The 15,770-nt window shown below is 39.7% G+C and overlaps 1 protein-coding gene across 13 annotated transcripts in view; it reads left to right on the plus strand.

Moving 5' to 3' along the window:
* si:ch211-200p22.4 (phosphatidylinositol-binding clathrin assembly protein) overlaps positions 1-15,770 on the plus strand; it is a 97,280-nt gene that overhangs the window by 64,606 nt on the left and 16,904 nt on the right. For 7 of the 13 annotated variants that reach the window (XM_061913777.1, XM_061913787.1, XM_061913778.1 and 4 more), the window contains exons 4-13: positions 4,158-4,233; positions 4,304-4,406; positions 4,781-4,874; positions 4,945-5,056; positions 5,256-5,362; positions 6,447-6,488; positions 9,519-9,604; positions 9,666-9,789; positions 14,255-14,394; positions 14,826-14,929. In XM_061913777.1, the coding sequence (XP_061769761.1) occupies positions 4,158-4,233; positions 4,304-4,406; positions 4,781-4,874; positions 4,945-5,056; positions 5,256-5,362; positions 6,447-6,488; positions 9,519-9,604; positions 9,666-9,789; positions 14,255-14,394; positions 14,826-14,929 (988 nt within the window). The remainder of the gene's footprint in view (positions 1-4,157; positions 4,234-4,303; positions 4,407-4,780; positions 4,875-4,944; positions 5,057-5,255; positions 5,363-6,446; positions 6,489-9,518; positions 9,605-9,665; positions 9,790-14,254; positions 14,395-14,825; positions 14,930-15,770) is intronic. The other 6 variants (XM_061913780.1, XM_061913788.1, XM_061913790.1 and 3 more) reach the window with 4 other exon arrangements.

Consider the following 15,770-nt stretch of genomic DNA (forward strand, 5'->3'; position numbering starts at 1 on the left):
GGGCCAATTTAATGTTGCCAATCAACCTATCCCCAGGTGCGTGTCTTTGGAAGTGGGAGGAAGCCGGAGTACCCGGAGGGAACCCACGCATTCACGGGGAGGACAAATAGTTTGTATATATAGTATAGAATTAGTGCAAAGGTTTAACACGTGTGCAAGGATTTTTGTTTTGTTTTTATTCCTTGACTAAATTGTCAATTAATGATATCATTGTTCAAGTCAACGTGCTTTTGTTTTCATTTATGATCCTAATTTTGTCAAAGGAAAACAGGTCGTTGACAATAACAAAGACAAACATTTTTAGTCAACAATATGAACACTAATGTATACATCCATCCATCCATTTCCTACCGCTTATTCCCTTTGGGGTCACGGGGGGCGCTGGAGCCTATCTCAGCAACAATCGGGCGGAAGGCGGGGTACACCCTGGACAAGTCGCCAACTCATCGCAGCTATATGAAACGGTCCCATAAAATACAGGTATTCTAATGTATACAGAGTACCTGTATTTTTTGGGACAGTTTCCTAATTGGTTCGGTATTCTTTTAATTCACATGCCTGTTGTAGTTATGACTTTTCACATTCAGTTCAAGTGCCGCTGCTACACATAAAAAAGACACAGGTAGATATTAATCAGCTTGTGACAATCACCAATAAGGAAGCAATGCCACACTGTTTGTAACAAAAAAAATAATTCCTCCTCAAAACTCCCTCAAAGTCACACATGCTAATAGGAGTTAGTGTCAGTTTGAACATGTTTTTACTCTTGACCGCTGCTACCGCGCTTCATCAACCTTCCTCTTAGCGATCCAGTAATCCACAGGCCAATATTAGTCCACTCGAAGTGAAAAATTTAAGTAATCAGTGGTTCTTTTTATTGCTATAGTACACACTACACAGTTACATACATCGGTAGCTGTCAACACTCAACATGGCGTTTGGTCCGTCATTCAAATACGTCCGTGTGTAATCTAAACTCAAATAACTATTCCTGTTGTTACTAAATACACACCTAACATTTATGTTCAAGTCAACTGCATACCTAGTTGACTTGTTTGAGACTTGAATAAACGGATGTTGATTAAAGACTTCCCTGTTGTGATATGTTACATAATGTTGGTGGTGTATAAACTATTGTAGTATTTTCACATGTGTATTTACGCCGGTTACATTTAGAACCGATGAATATCGATATTGGTATCGGTATTGATAAAATCCTACAATACCTTATGATAGGTCCTCTTTGAACATTATTTAGTGGGTTGTTGATCAAACTTGAACATTACATGATAATGTAATGTTCCTTCTTGACTGCACTTAAATGTAGAATATATTTATACTATTCATATATTATATATTTTATATATTATTTATTATTATTATTGTCTATTGTGAGCGAACTGTGGTGCTGAATTTCCCCCAGGGATCAATAAAGTACTTTTTATTCTATTGTATTCTATAATACAGACTTGTTGCTCAAAGAGCTTGCTGTATGTTAAAGCAAGTACCGTATTTTTCGTTGTGGAATAAAAGTCGCACCTGCCGAAAATGCATAATAAAGAAGGAAAAAAACAGATATAAGTTACACTGGAGTATAAGTCGCATTTTTGGGAGAAACGTATTAAAAAAAAAACAACACCAAGAATAGACATTTGAAAGGCAATTTAAAATAAATAAAGAATAGTGAACAACAGGCTGAATAAGTTTACGTTATATGACGCATAAATAACCAACTGAGAAGGTGCCTGGTATGTTAACGTAACATATTATGGTAAGAGTCATTCAAATAACTATAACATATAAAACAGTGGTTCTCAAATGGGGGTACACGTACCTCTCGGGGTACTTGAAGGTATGCCAGGGGGTATGTGATATTTTAAAAATAAAAAATTTTTATTAAAAAAAATCCTTTATAAATATTTTTATTGAATAATATTTCAATAAAATATGAATGTAAGTTCATAAAGTGTGAAAATAAATGCAACAATGCAATATTCAGTGTTGACAGCTCGATTTTTTTGTGGACAAGTTCCATAAATATTGATGATAAAGATCTCTTTTTTTTGTGAAAAAATGTTTAGAATTAAGTTTATGAATCCAGATGGATCGCTTTTACAATCCCCAAAGAGGGCACTTTAAGTTGATGATTATTTCTATGTGTAGAAATCTTTATTTATAATTGAATCACTTGTTTATTTTTCAACAAGCTTTTAGTTATTTTCATATCTTTTTTTCCAAACAGTTCAAGAAAGACCACTACAAATGAGCAATATTTTGCACTGTTATACACTTTAATAAATCAGAAACTGATGACATAGTGCTGTATTTTACTTCTTTATCTCTTTTTTTCAACCAAAAATGCTTTGCTCTGATTAGGGGGTACTTGAGTTAAAAAAAATGTTCACAGGGGGTACATCACTGAAAAAAGGTGCTATACGTTTAGCAAAACAATATGTCACTCCTAATTGCTAAATCCGATGAAATATTATACATCTAGTCTTTTAGATGAATGACATAAAATTATTTGATATTTTACGGTAATGTGTTAATAATTTCACACATAAGTCGCTCCTGAGTATAAGTCGCACCCCTGTCCAAACTATAAAAAAAAACAACTGTGATTTATAGTCCGAAAAATACGGTATTAGGATTAATGGTCAGCCATTTTGAAAACGTTTTTAACCACGGATAGAGGCTTCAAACCCTGGGTGCGCAGTCATCAAAAGAAAAGACAATAAACTCAAATAAATGCTCTCCTATAAACAGTTACAATGCTTTTTAGTCCAACTTGAATCCAACACATATTCCTGCATGTCAACGTGTGCTCACAAAATCAGCCTCACATAGACAGCACATGTTTGCTGCCAAATCGGGAACTGGGGAAGTGGCAAATCTTTTCGAATATTTTAAGTGGGCTAAGTAGAGCTGCTCAACGCCGAGCTCCTTGGTCCTCTGAGGATTGCCAAGACTTCCTGCATTGTGCACACTTATTGAGGGAAGACAGATGTTATGTGAACACTGCTGTCAGGAATGGAGGAGTTGAACAGTTCAGGTGGGTTGATTTTCGACTGTCTGATTTTTGGGGGTGCATTTTTTTATTCGTTAGGGTTAGGGCTGCAGCTGGGATAGGCAACTACGAGAGGGACAAACGGTAGAAAATGGATGAATGGATGTATTGGTTCCGGCTGCACGACTCGAGAAAAGAGTCTTAAGTTTCTAGCTTAGAATTGACATGGGGATTTTCTGACACAATTGTTGGTACATACACACCATGATCAGGAAAAAAGAAAGTCCAATGTTCTTAATTTTGTTCATCATGAGCGGCACGGAAAGACTTTGTCAGGGGACTTCTAGATACAAATGATTACACATAATCCAAGTTCAAGACCTTGTATGCTACTTTACTGCACATAATAAGACAAGTAAAAAAAAAACTTGGTCAATTAATTGGATTGCTCCTCCCATAAGCTGTGAAACGATTGCGTGGAACCGAACAGCAGAGTAAACTTGTGAGCGGCAAGGCTTGATGAATAATAAAGAAAAAGGTGTTGCAGAGTTTGTTTGTGACGGAGCTCGTAAAGTAGAAAATAACAAATCGTCTTCATTTACTTACTTACTTGCCTACTTACTTTACTTACATAGTTGTGTAGGCAGATGCAGAGAATGCAACACCATGTTAAATGCGTACATGATGCCAAATAATGCAAGCTAACCTGTTCCATAGCGTGTTCCTCAGTAGTCAAAAGACGTCATGCCATTAAGTGCTAAAATAACAAGAGGCTTGAGACAAAATGGATTTCACTTTTTTCTTTATTATATTTCCTTGGCTGAAAGGTGGTGTGACGTATCTGTTTGTCAGGTGTGTGTAATAGTCTCTTTCACATTCTGTCCACTAGCCCAAGGTCTTCAATGTTTCTGAGCCTGTATCTCTTAAAAATGCCATGTAGGAAAAGTACTATATTGGATGGATAGAGATTTTGGGTTGGGGGGATATTTTTGGAAGAAAAAATATGGCCCAACTTATGTCTTTCTTGTCCATTATTCCAATTTATAACCCCTCACTGAGGCTAGTTGGCTGCAGAAAACATGCTTAAATGTTGTATTTGGATCATCAATTTTAAAACCTTTTTTTTTTTTTTTTTTTTTTGCATCCCCAGCGTTTCATCCAGTACTTGGCCTCCAGAAACACCCTCTTTAACCTAACCAACTTCCTGGATAAAGCAGCCCTGCAAGGTACAAACAAAAAAATAAAAGTTAATTGATGAAACTGCACACTCCTTGCTCTTCCATTCTTCTCTCCCAGGTTATGACATGTCAACCTTCATCAGGAGATACAGCCGTTACCTGAATGAAAAGGCAATGTCCTACAGGCTGGTGGCTGTGGATTTCACCAAGATGAAGAGGGGGTAGGCAGGCCATGCACAAACTTGACATTTTAGCAGTTTTTCTCTCCTCATTTCACAGTTTTTATGCAAGCGGTTTTGCCAAGCTCAGTTAATCATCTGCAACCTGTAGTTAAAGATTTACCTGAGCTCTTTAAATGAATTGCAACTCCAATGTGACTATGTGAGCTATTAAATGCCCATTATTAAACAAAATAAAACAATTTTCATCATTGAGGGGATCATTTGTATCAGAATCTCATTATCCGAAAATCAGTTGCAAGCACCATCAATGGGAAAATGCTCTTCCTTATGTATCCCTTTTATGTGTGTATTTCTTATTTGGAATCTGAGTGTCCCACAACAATTCCTCGGGTGTGGGGTTTGTCATTGTGCAGGACTGATGGTGTGATGCGGACTATGAACACAGAAAAGCTGATTAAGACGCTGCCCATAATTCAGAACCAGCTTGATGCACTGCTAGACTTCCAGGTACTGTGCGCGTGCGTACGTGCAAGAAAGCTTATATTGGAAATTCATGTTGACCACCTCCGCTCTGCAGGCTAACCCTAATGAACTCACAAACGGTGTGATCAACTCCGCCTTCATGCTGCTCTTCAAAGACTCCATCAGGCTGTTTGCTGCTTACAACGAAGGGGTCATCAACCTCTTGGGTACCACACTCACCTTCACTTAAGAGCTCTTGATATTCATCATACCAGTGAGGCAGATGAGAGGGGGGTGGCATGTTGCAGTGGCACTCACACAGCAGTTGTCATGACAGCAGTATTGGTTTCAAAAAGCATTCACTTGACGTCATGTCTTTTTTTGGATGCATCCCTCACTCCCATCATCTTCCTCTGGCTGTTGAAGAGAAATACTTTGACATGAAGAAGAACCAGTGCAAAGATGCTCTGGACATCTACAAGAAGTTTCTTTACAGGATGACAAAGCTGTCAGAGTTTCTGAAAGTTGCAGAGGTATGAATACACACTCAAGCATGCACACACACACACACACACACACACACACACACACACACACACACACACTCACACTCACAAAGTATATCAATGGCCTGATTTTTGCGCTTCGTCTTCCTGACAAGTATGGATACCCATGCGACCTTCCTTTACCCAGTGCGCACATGTTATTCCTCTCTTTCCTCTCATTTGTTTCAAACAGACGTGAAACAGTGCGAGTCGGCTGTCGTAACATCAGCAGCAGAACAACAGCCCTTCCATCCGTGTGCGCTCAAACAAACCAAATTAAGTCCCATTGTCTCCTTCTAATTAGTTTTCAAGGAGCTCCCTGAATAATTCACTGTTAACACATTATTACTAATAATAGAGGATTTAAATATATATATATAAATATTAATCTACTTTTAAGCATAAACAAGTAATTTCTTCCAAATTGCAAATTGTGTTTTCTGGGTAACATTGTCCCTCAGGGAATATGAAAATCCCTTTGTGCAGCAATAAAACACTGAAAAAGTGTTTTGAATATTAACAAGTAGATGATTATTTTAATTCGTAAAAACAGCGTTTGGTCAACTAGAAAATGAATTCCATTAAGCACCACATTAATCTTCCTTGTCTTTGCTGTAAAATCATGCAGCGTGAAATCAGAGCTTAAGTTTTTACTTTTCTAGATGTAGCAGCCGCTTTGGAAGGTGCACCGGATGGTGTGAGGCAGAACTAGAGGCCACGATGGTGATTGTTCAATCGTCCTTGACCTAATGTTCTTTATCTGTGTCCAGTGAGTCGACGTGTGCACACGAGCGTTATGTGTCCGAGCTGTTAGTCTTCTTGGCGATGGATTTGGCGTTTTCTTAATCAATGTGTTGTCACCATACAATTCATTTATGTCGCTTCATCCCTCACACCACATTGGTCACGCACATTTGTTATCACCGCTCAGTGTCACACGTTTCCTTGTTTTCGTTAGCGCATGAATTAACGAATCCCATGTTTCCTTTCTCACGTGGTACCTGCCCTTCCTTTTTTTTCTAAATTTTTTTCCCACCCACCTTCCTCCCTTTTTTTTTGTTTTCCACAACAGGAAGTTGGAATAGATCAGGGTGACATCCCAGATCTTTCACAGGTCAGTGTGCATCTCACCACCTTCTCCTCTTACTCTTGTTCTTCACCTCTCCTTCTCTTACTTTTCTTCTCTGCCAACACTCATGTTTCCATCCATACTCACACATTATTTAAATTCTGATTGCATTTTCCTCCTTCACAAGCAGCTCTATTTTTCACTCTCCACGAGGGATGGTCTGAGCGGATTTTCAGGATTGGTATTGATGTAATACTGGCCAAATTTACTGGATCAGATTATATGTGTAAACCTGTGGACATGAGATTTTTGAGTTTTTAATTTATAATAAGCTTGCAAAAAAATTCACATTTCTGTTTTTTCTGTCAAGATGGTATACACTAATGAGAAATAGAATGAAGATTTTTGATTTTAGCAAATGACTGTAATGAAACAAAGAGTGAACAATTTAACCGGGTCTGAATACTTCTCGTACCCATGTGCAGTATATTTTTGTGTACAAATATATACATTGTATTTTTTAGATTCACTGTAATTAACTGTATGATATATAAATATAACCACATCTGTCCGATCCAAAAGCCAAACTATTACATAAAGGCTAAGTTTAACATACAACGACATGCCGCAAACAAATATTAATTTAATAATATTTGTGTTTTGTGTTATCATTTTGGTTATGGACCACATGATTGCTGTGTCATTGAGGCCACATTGAGTGTGACTTGTCTTTATTATTCCTTACTAAATAAGACTCCGATTTGAAACCTCTTTATTCACTTTTATTTTTGATATTCAGAATGTGCTGCTTGGTTTGGTGACCAATCATAAAAAATATATATATATTAAAAGTGGTAAAGTTGAAATAAAAAGCAGTGGCAGTAGTCTTACATAACTTTGTTGCTTGTCAAGTTGTGGCAATTTTATTTTAGTTTTTCATTAAAGCAGGATATTTATTGCACCAGTTAAACATTGAGTTTATTGTGTATATTTATATCAAGCAAAGCACATGCATACCAATTAATTTATTACGATAACATATATTTGTGTCTGGCTATTTCAGTCTTCTGGCATCGATATTAGACATGCATAACTGCTAGCAGGCCACTCCTGTGCGCCACTTGGTTTTTCGTTATTTTACAATTTAAACTTGCTGGTAGTAATTAGGGAAGCTCCCACTTTTTTGGATTCATCCTGCATTTTCTTTTTCGCAATTAAAGGTTCATTCTAGATTGGGTAGAAGGCACAGTGTAACACTGCACCATTACCACCTGCAGGTTGCACGGGTTAAAGCGGTACTAACTACACGAGGAACGTGCTTTGTCATGCAAAAGTCATATCTTCCTTTGCTCAAAAATAAAACCTGGTAAAAAAAAAATATGTATATTGGCCCACAATAGACAAACTCGGCATGGCCGTCACAAATTGTGTTTTCTTCTTCCTCCTTTGTCGCAGAAAACAAAAGGAACTTACATTGTAGGTGGTGGGTTGCATATTGTGTTGCGTCCCCGTTCCTTCCCACTCGTGTAGACACCACTGCATGAAGACCAATCTTTTCCTAAATACTATCTCACACCCAGACCGCATGCACAGCTTGTTTCCAGCGCGTATGTCTGTCGAGCTGGTACCGATTGCTTTTTGCTCTCTGGCGAGCAAGACCGGCGTGACAGAGAAAAGGCCTTAAAACCTTATGAATAGAAAATGAGGACTCACCACGCCAGACTGTCTTGATATGCATGACTCCTTACTCAGGGTCCCACTGCCTCATTGGAATTCTACCCTTCCGTCATGTTGTTGATCTCATTTCTGTCACGAACGCCATCATCTGCTTCCACAGTTGCTTTAATTGCCACTGACCCAAGATTTACATTGTAATCCTACTGTGCAGAATAAAGACATGCGTGAGTGGGGAACTAGACGATGGCTCATGTCCCGAAACTTTGTATCATGAATGATTAATAGCAACGCACACCTTTCACTCTCGGTGTGTGTGTGTGTGTGTGTGTGTGTGTGTGTGTGTGTGTGTGTGTGTGTGTGTGTGTGTGTGTGTGTGTGTGTGTGTGTGTGTGTGTGTGTGTGTGTGTGTGTGTGTGTGTGTGTGTGTGTGTGTGTGTGTGTGTGTGTGTGTGTGTGTGTGTGTGCGTGCGTGCGTGCGTGTGCGTTTGTGTGTGTGTGTGTGTCACAAAATATTGACTCTGCTTAAAGGTATTCTTCACCAAGCTAACTACTGTCTAGCCCGGTGAAAAGCATTCACTAGACAAAATACTTCCAGATGTGTGTGTGTGTGTGTGCGCGCGCAACCCTGCCAAGAAAACACTCCGCATTCTTGTGGACGGTGACATTGTCATATTTTGGCTGTAGGAGAATTTGCGCTACAACAAGCCATGAAGTGGATCTGAACTATTGATTTGTCTGTAGAATGTTGCTGTTTCCTTTGTGTATGTCCTTATATGAAGCTCCTAACTAGCACAAGGTGAATAAATGTCAACATGGACATAAATTAACTAAATTAGGCTCCAGCCTCCCTGCGACCCAGAGAGGAACAAGCGGTAGAAAATGGATAGAGGAATGGACAGTGTTGGCGTAGAGGTAGCTTAGCAACAATCCCCATATAGCCTACTCAGCAACTATACATACCTCCAAGCACCTAAATGGGATTTTACCTGGTTAAATAAAGGCTAAATAAATAAAATACAAGCAAGCATTTTAGAGCTAAAATTTAGATTTGAACAAAAGCACAAATTAGAGCTGTACAGGCACTTAAAAAAGGATGATGCTACTTCACTTCTCCGAAGAAGACGAGAAACAGTGAATTAAAAAATTAAAGGAACCGCATGACCTCTCCTCTTCTTGCTCTTAGTTTCAAAGCTTTTTGTTGCTTCTTGACTCGCTGTGTGAATATTGGCTGCATGTTGCCATGGCTACCTGTTGGTGCCTGAGCACTCCTTTGAGACCAACTAACTGCGGGTGATGTGTGTTACTCTCTAAGCAGGATCTTATTGTTAGAAAAGTTGACTTGATTATTCAATGTACTTCTTCTAATTGTCTACATTCTTCCTGTCCTTATGTCCCAAGGCCCCCAGCAGCCTCCTGGAGGCTCTGGAGCAGCACCTGGCCTCCCTGGAAGGCAAGAAGACCAAGGAACTTAATGCAGACACTAGGTAAACATTTCAACGATGGCAAGAAAAGTGCTGCAGTGCTTATCCATCACTTGTCTTGCAGAGCGTCCACTCTGTCCAGCGCCGTCTCGTCTCTCTCCTCCACCGGCCTGTCCTTCACCCGCATGGATGAGAAGGAGAAGCAGCTGGCCCTGGAAGAGGAGCAGGCCAGACTACAGGCACTCAAGGTACTTGTCAGCAAAAAAGTGTATTTGCTTCAATGTTAAGAGTGAAAAACTAAGTGAGAGAGCTGGGGGTCAGGGGTTCTTGTATGGCTGTCCTGCTTTAACCCAGGGGTTGTCAACTCAAAGTGTTGAAAGTGCCATATTGGACCACAAATACCAAAAAGTAATCGATCTGGAGCCACAAAAATTTACACAATATAAGTGTTACATTGATGGCAACACATGATGTCAGTGGCTAACTAGGTATATTAGCCTACTATCAAAATGACTGTGTCACAGGCTGACGCAAATCTTTGTTGACAGAAATGTTTAAATGTATTATTTATTCAACACGTTTTTACAACACTGAGAAATATTATTAAAGCTTCTCAGAGGGTGAGATAACTCCTGGAAATTACTGTTTTTGAATGGCCAAAGGTATAGACGAGTGTGTCCAAGTTAAAGGAAATGACAGGCTGTCTTCTAATGGATTTATTACAATCTTTGCCAGCTGGTCTGGAAATGCAGCCAATATTACATACAGATAATGTGCCATGAAACATGAAAAATAAACTAAATACACAGAGGACATAAGTAAAAGAAATTGAATGAACTCAAATATACCTACAAACAAGGGATAATGATGCAATATGTACATACAGGTAGCCTAAATAACATGTTGACATGGATTAGCTTGCAGTCATGCACTGACCAAATATGCCCGATTAGCACCCCAATAAGTCAATAACATCAACAAAGCTCACCTTTGAGCATTTACGTACAGTATAAAACATTTGGTGGACAAAATAAAACAAACAAGTCCCATAAAACACGTATTTCTGTGGCAGCGTTGAAAAAAGTTATACACGTAAACAAACTGAGTCAAAGTCCACACAATGGTGAGTTGAAGGGCCACTGAAATTAGTAGGACAAAACGGCGTTTGCCAAATACTTTCATCAGTGAAGCATAAACACAAACATATTAGACAGTGGGCTTTCTAACAATTAGGAAGACTTGTGTCATGTCTGTCCTTCTATAGAAACCATATTAAAACAAAAAATATATTTTTCACCCCATTTTTTTTACCATTTCCATACATTTTTGAAAACGCTCCAAGGATCCACCAGGGCGCCGCTAAAGAGCCAGGGGTTGCTGACCCCTGCTTTAACCAAAAAAGAGCATCCATCCATCCAATTTCCTACCGCTTGTCCATTTTGGGGTTGCGGGGGGTGCTGGAGCCTATCTCAGCTGCACATGGACGGTAGGCGGGGTTCACCTTGGACAAGTCGCCACCTCATCACAGGGCCAACACAGATAGACAGACAACATTCACACTCATACACTTGGGACAATTTAGTGTTGCCATTCAACCTATCCCCAGGTGCATGTCTTTGGAGGTGGGAGGAAGCCTGAGTCCCCCCTTCTGCGACGGTGGCGTCCTGCCCCATGAAGGCTGGGGTTAGTGAAGCCGTCGATGAGTGGGGCTGGGAGGGTATATAGGTATGCCTGAACAGCTCATTACAAGGGGGATGAGGACTTCACACGACTGGTGAAGACGGGGGGAGAACATGCAAACTCCACACAGAAAGATCCCGAGCCCGGGATTGAACTCAGGACCTTCGTATTGTGAGGCACATGCACTAACACCTGTTCCACCGTGCAAGAGCAGCACTTTCCATTTGTTCCCTTCTTGACTCAGTCAAAATGCAAATGAGGATGTGTTCCGTATTGCTGAGGCTGCGTTAAAACTGACGCTTCTGTCATACTTTCAAAGTGGTCAGCAACGGTAGTGGTGTTAATCTCAAATGTATTTTTTTTTCCTTTGGAGGTTGTAGGCTTTGTAGAGTGCTGATTTTCCATGCCTTTATTTTTATAGCATGGAGCTGAATGATAATGTGTATATAAAAAAAAAACAAATGTCAAAATTTTTCAGCCTTAAAATTTATTTTTTAGCACATGTTCCCACAAATGAAATATATTGATCTTTGTGATGCTTGCAAAAATAAGTTTCGGAGGGCAGACAGATGGAATATTAAGAGAACCGTCCTGCAATTGCTTCTTGTAGAATGAACAATAAAAGCTGACAAATGGTGAAAACCCTCAATAAAACACTGTATATGCATATGAGATGAGACAAAGCAGGGTGCTGGTATTTCAGTGTGTTGCTGCATGAGCACACTTGAGGCTGGATGGTTCTAGCAAGCCTGCAATAATGAGCCCAGCATCAGACATGAGCTGTCTTGATTTCAAGTTCAAGCAAGAAATGGAAAGTGTGGCGTGGACGATGTGCAGCTTATGATTGCACTGTAATATCTTCAAAGTGTGGCGGAGTTGACCTTAGAGCAGGGATGAGCAAACTACGGCCAGAGGGCCACATCCGGCCCGCTGGTTTTATTAATCCGGCCTGTCTAATACAACAAAATTAAGCAAATATCTGTTTTGAGAATTGCTGATACTATACTTCGACGCAATGGCAAAAAAATGGTGATCCAAAACAGTGCTCCCACTGAAAGACAATGTAAGTGTAACCCTGTAATACAATTGTTGTGTTTCTTTGAGGTCCTGATATGAAACTGTTAAAAATAGATGTATAGCCCATGTTTGGGAAGTCTACCCTACTCTCAACAGATGCTTGAAATGCAGCATGTGCTCGCTGACCCCTGCTTTAGATTGTCCTATTATAGAGCCATTCCTTTATGATTTCATGCAGATTTGCATAATAGCAACGCTACACAGCTTGACTACATTATGCATGGCGGTAGCACCTTGGGATAGGTTGATTGGTAACACAAAATTTGCCCTAGTGTGTTAATGTTTTCTATCTATGTTGGCCCTGTGAGGTGGCAACTTGTACAGGGTTTTCCCTGCTTTCTGCCCAAATGCAGCTGAAAGACTCCAGCACTAAGAGACAAGCGGTAGAAAATGGATGGATGGTAACGTCGCTACTTTTTATTAGTTGCGATTCTTGTAGCTTATGTATTTTAGACCCATGTAATGAGGTAACTTACATCAAAGCTACAAATAAGGAAAATGGACCGCAAATCCATGGGGGGAAAAAACACATTCAAGCGACACGTTGTTTACTTGATAAACCAAAATCCAAACTGCTTTTGACCTCCAAGACGTACAACACAAATTTAAGAAGACACATTGATTTGGGTTGAGTTCATGAAAGGTTTTACTGCCTATACCATTAAAAACTGTTTCAAAACAAAACACAAGCGATTGTACTTTTTTGTCAACATTGAGAAAGCTGCTGTTTTTATTTACAGTAGGCCGGAAAAAAAAAAAAAAAATATATATATATATATATATATATATATATATATATATATATATATATATATATATATATATATATATATAATATATAATATATAATATATAGGGGTGGGCCAAAGAAAAGGCAAACTAAAATAAATACGTACGTGAGGTGTGGAGAGTTCCAGTGTGTCCCCAGCTAAATGACAGATAGTTAATAGTAACGGACCCTGACTGGGTCCATTTGGTTCCATTTGTATTCTCAGTTACATGAATATTGATATTGATCTCTACGATGCTGATCCGCCTCCGCTTGGGATGGTTTCCTGTGGACGGGACTCTCGCTGCTGTCTTGGATCCGCTTTGAACTGACCTCTGTGTTGGAGCCACTATGGATTGAACTTTCACAGTATCATGTTAGACCCGTTTGACATCCATTGCTTTCGGTCCCCTGGGGGGGGGTGCCCACATTTGAGGTCCTCTCCAAGGTTCTCATAGTCATCATTGTCACTGGCGTCTAACTGGGTGTGAATTCTCTCTGCCCACTGGGTGTGAGTTTTCCTTGCCCTTCTGTGGGTTCTTCCGAGGATGTCGTAGTCGTACTGGCTTGTACAGTCCTTTGAGACATTTGTGATTTAGGGCTATATAAATAAACATTGATTGATTGATTGATTGAAAGAAATGCCATTAAAAAAGATCAGTAGCTTAATGCATGTTAAACTGGGGGTCCTTGAAATGAAAATGGGTGATGATAATAACTCCTAGTGCCGTAAAACCTGTAAATCTTTTTTTCCGGGGGTCCCCTGCGTATTTTTTCTATTTTATGTCTGTGGAGGCAGTGCTTGTTAATTTAATATGTAGTGTTGAAGTTGCAAGCTACTTTTGCTGTGTAGTTTGCTACAATTCTCTGGACACAGCCTCCTCTGTATCTTAGCTCCACATAATCCTGAGTAACTAGTAGCTTAGTTTACTACATTCTCCAAGCAGCTTCCCCATCACTGAAATAGTGTATTATTTGCTAATCTGTATTCAAAAGCAAAGGATGTTTACTGCTGATTAATCTCCATTGATTTGTGTCTTAATTAAACTATTGATGCGCCTTTATCTTTGAGCCCACCTTAAACTGTGTATTTGTAACTTTCGCTGAATTTTCTTTCAATTGGCAAATGTTTTTTCTAAGCCTTGTATATAAATGTGTGCGTGTGTGCGTGTGTGCGTGCGTGCCAGGACCAGCGTCTGAAGGAGATCAGCTTGCAGACTCCGCCATCTGCCTCCCCAAGCAGCCAATCAATAGGCAGCGCAAACAACAACCACCACCACGTCACACAAACACCAGAGTTGTTTGGCCCCACACTCTCAACCAACAGGTGCGTATGTGAGAGAATACGCGTTCACTCACAGCAAGCCAAACATTATTTTACAGTTATTTCTTTTATCGCGTCACCAACCTAAAGAAATAGTGGCGCTAAAGACACAAAGTATAAAGTGAAGTGTAGTCACTTAAGATGTTTTTGTAACCTACTTGACTCAATCTAGCTGTCAGTATAAAGACACAAACATTCCTTTTTTATTTTCTTCGGGGACTTGTTTGTTTTTTGGACGCGGCCCTTGCTGTTTATGCCCAGGCAATTAATTATTGATGTCTGTCTTTCCATTTTCTGTGCACTTTTTCTTCATCTTTCACTGATCCGCTCCTCTTTCCCCATTAAATTACCACTCGTCATCCTTCCCATCGCTTGGTCCAATTTCTTTGTATCAGTTTACTCCCCTCAACACCTTTTTTCTACTCCCTTCTTAGCAGTGTGCCCAACCTGAACAGCGACCTGTTTGATCTACAGCCAGCCTTTATCCCCACGGTGCCGAGCGCTCCTTCCATCTCTACCGCCAACAGTGCCTGGGGAGGTAGGGCACACACGCACACAACTACCTGCATTTGAATATTCTTAGAAGTACGATTGGAGGCAAGAAAGACACAAAGGGAACACTTTATTAGCCCCTCCTTCTATCCATGTATTTATTGACGCCACCCACCCACCATCATTGTCCCTCATTTCATGATCTTATAACTGAGAAATCCTGTATGAAAATAAACAGCCCTACCTTATTTTCTCAACCAAATTTTTTTATGTGGGAGATTGGGAAGGAAGAGGGCGAGAGTTTTAGCTCTTGCAGTTTGTAGGGCATTTGTTGTGACATCTGTTCCGAGGAGCGTGTGGGCAAGCAGTTGCGGGCAGGAGTTTTGGGGCATGGACATGACTTTTCGGACATCTTAATTTCCCCTTTTTTCTGCTCATCCATTCACAATTTTTTAATTTTTGCTTTTCGTCCATTTTGGTGACGATAATTTAAGTTTGTCACTTTTTGATGACAAATGAATTAGAGGAAGTGTGACTCGATCGTTCAGACTGCAGGTGCATCATATGCATATCGGGTTTATATCCGGATATGAAAGAGGCCTAGGTGGGATTTGAAAAAAAGGGGAATTGTACCATTCCCTTTTTCATGTTAACGTGAATTTCATATTTCCATGAAAAAATCAGCATTAGGTCACATATGGACAAAATAATCAAAATTCTAGACTGCATACGGTGCATGTGGAAATCATTCACAGTGCTTCACTTAATAACGTAAAGGCCTTATCCGCCAGGGGATTGTATAATCCTTCCTGTTGGTAGTTAGCAGGATAACTCAAAAGGTTATGGGAAGATTTTCAATAAACTCTCAGGAACAACTTATTGGATTT

This window comes from Nerophis ophidion, linkage group LG10 (genome assembly GCF_033978795.1).
Source record: "Nerophis ophidion isolate RoL-2023_Sa linkage group LG10, RoL_Noph_v1.0, whole genome shotgun sequence".
NCBI lineage: Eukaryota > Metazoa > Chordata > Actinopteri > Syngnathiformes > Syngnathidae > Nerophis > Nerophis ophidion.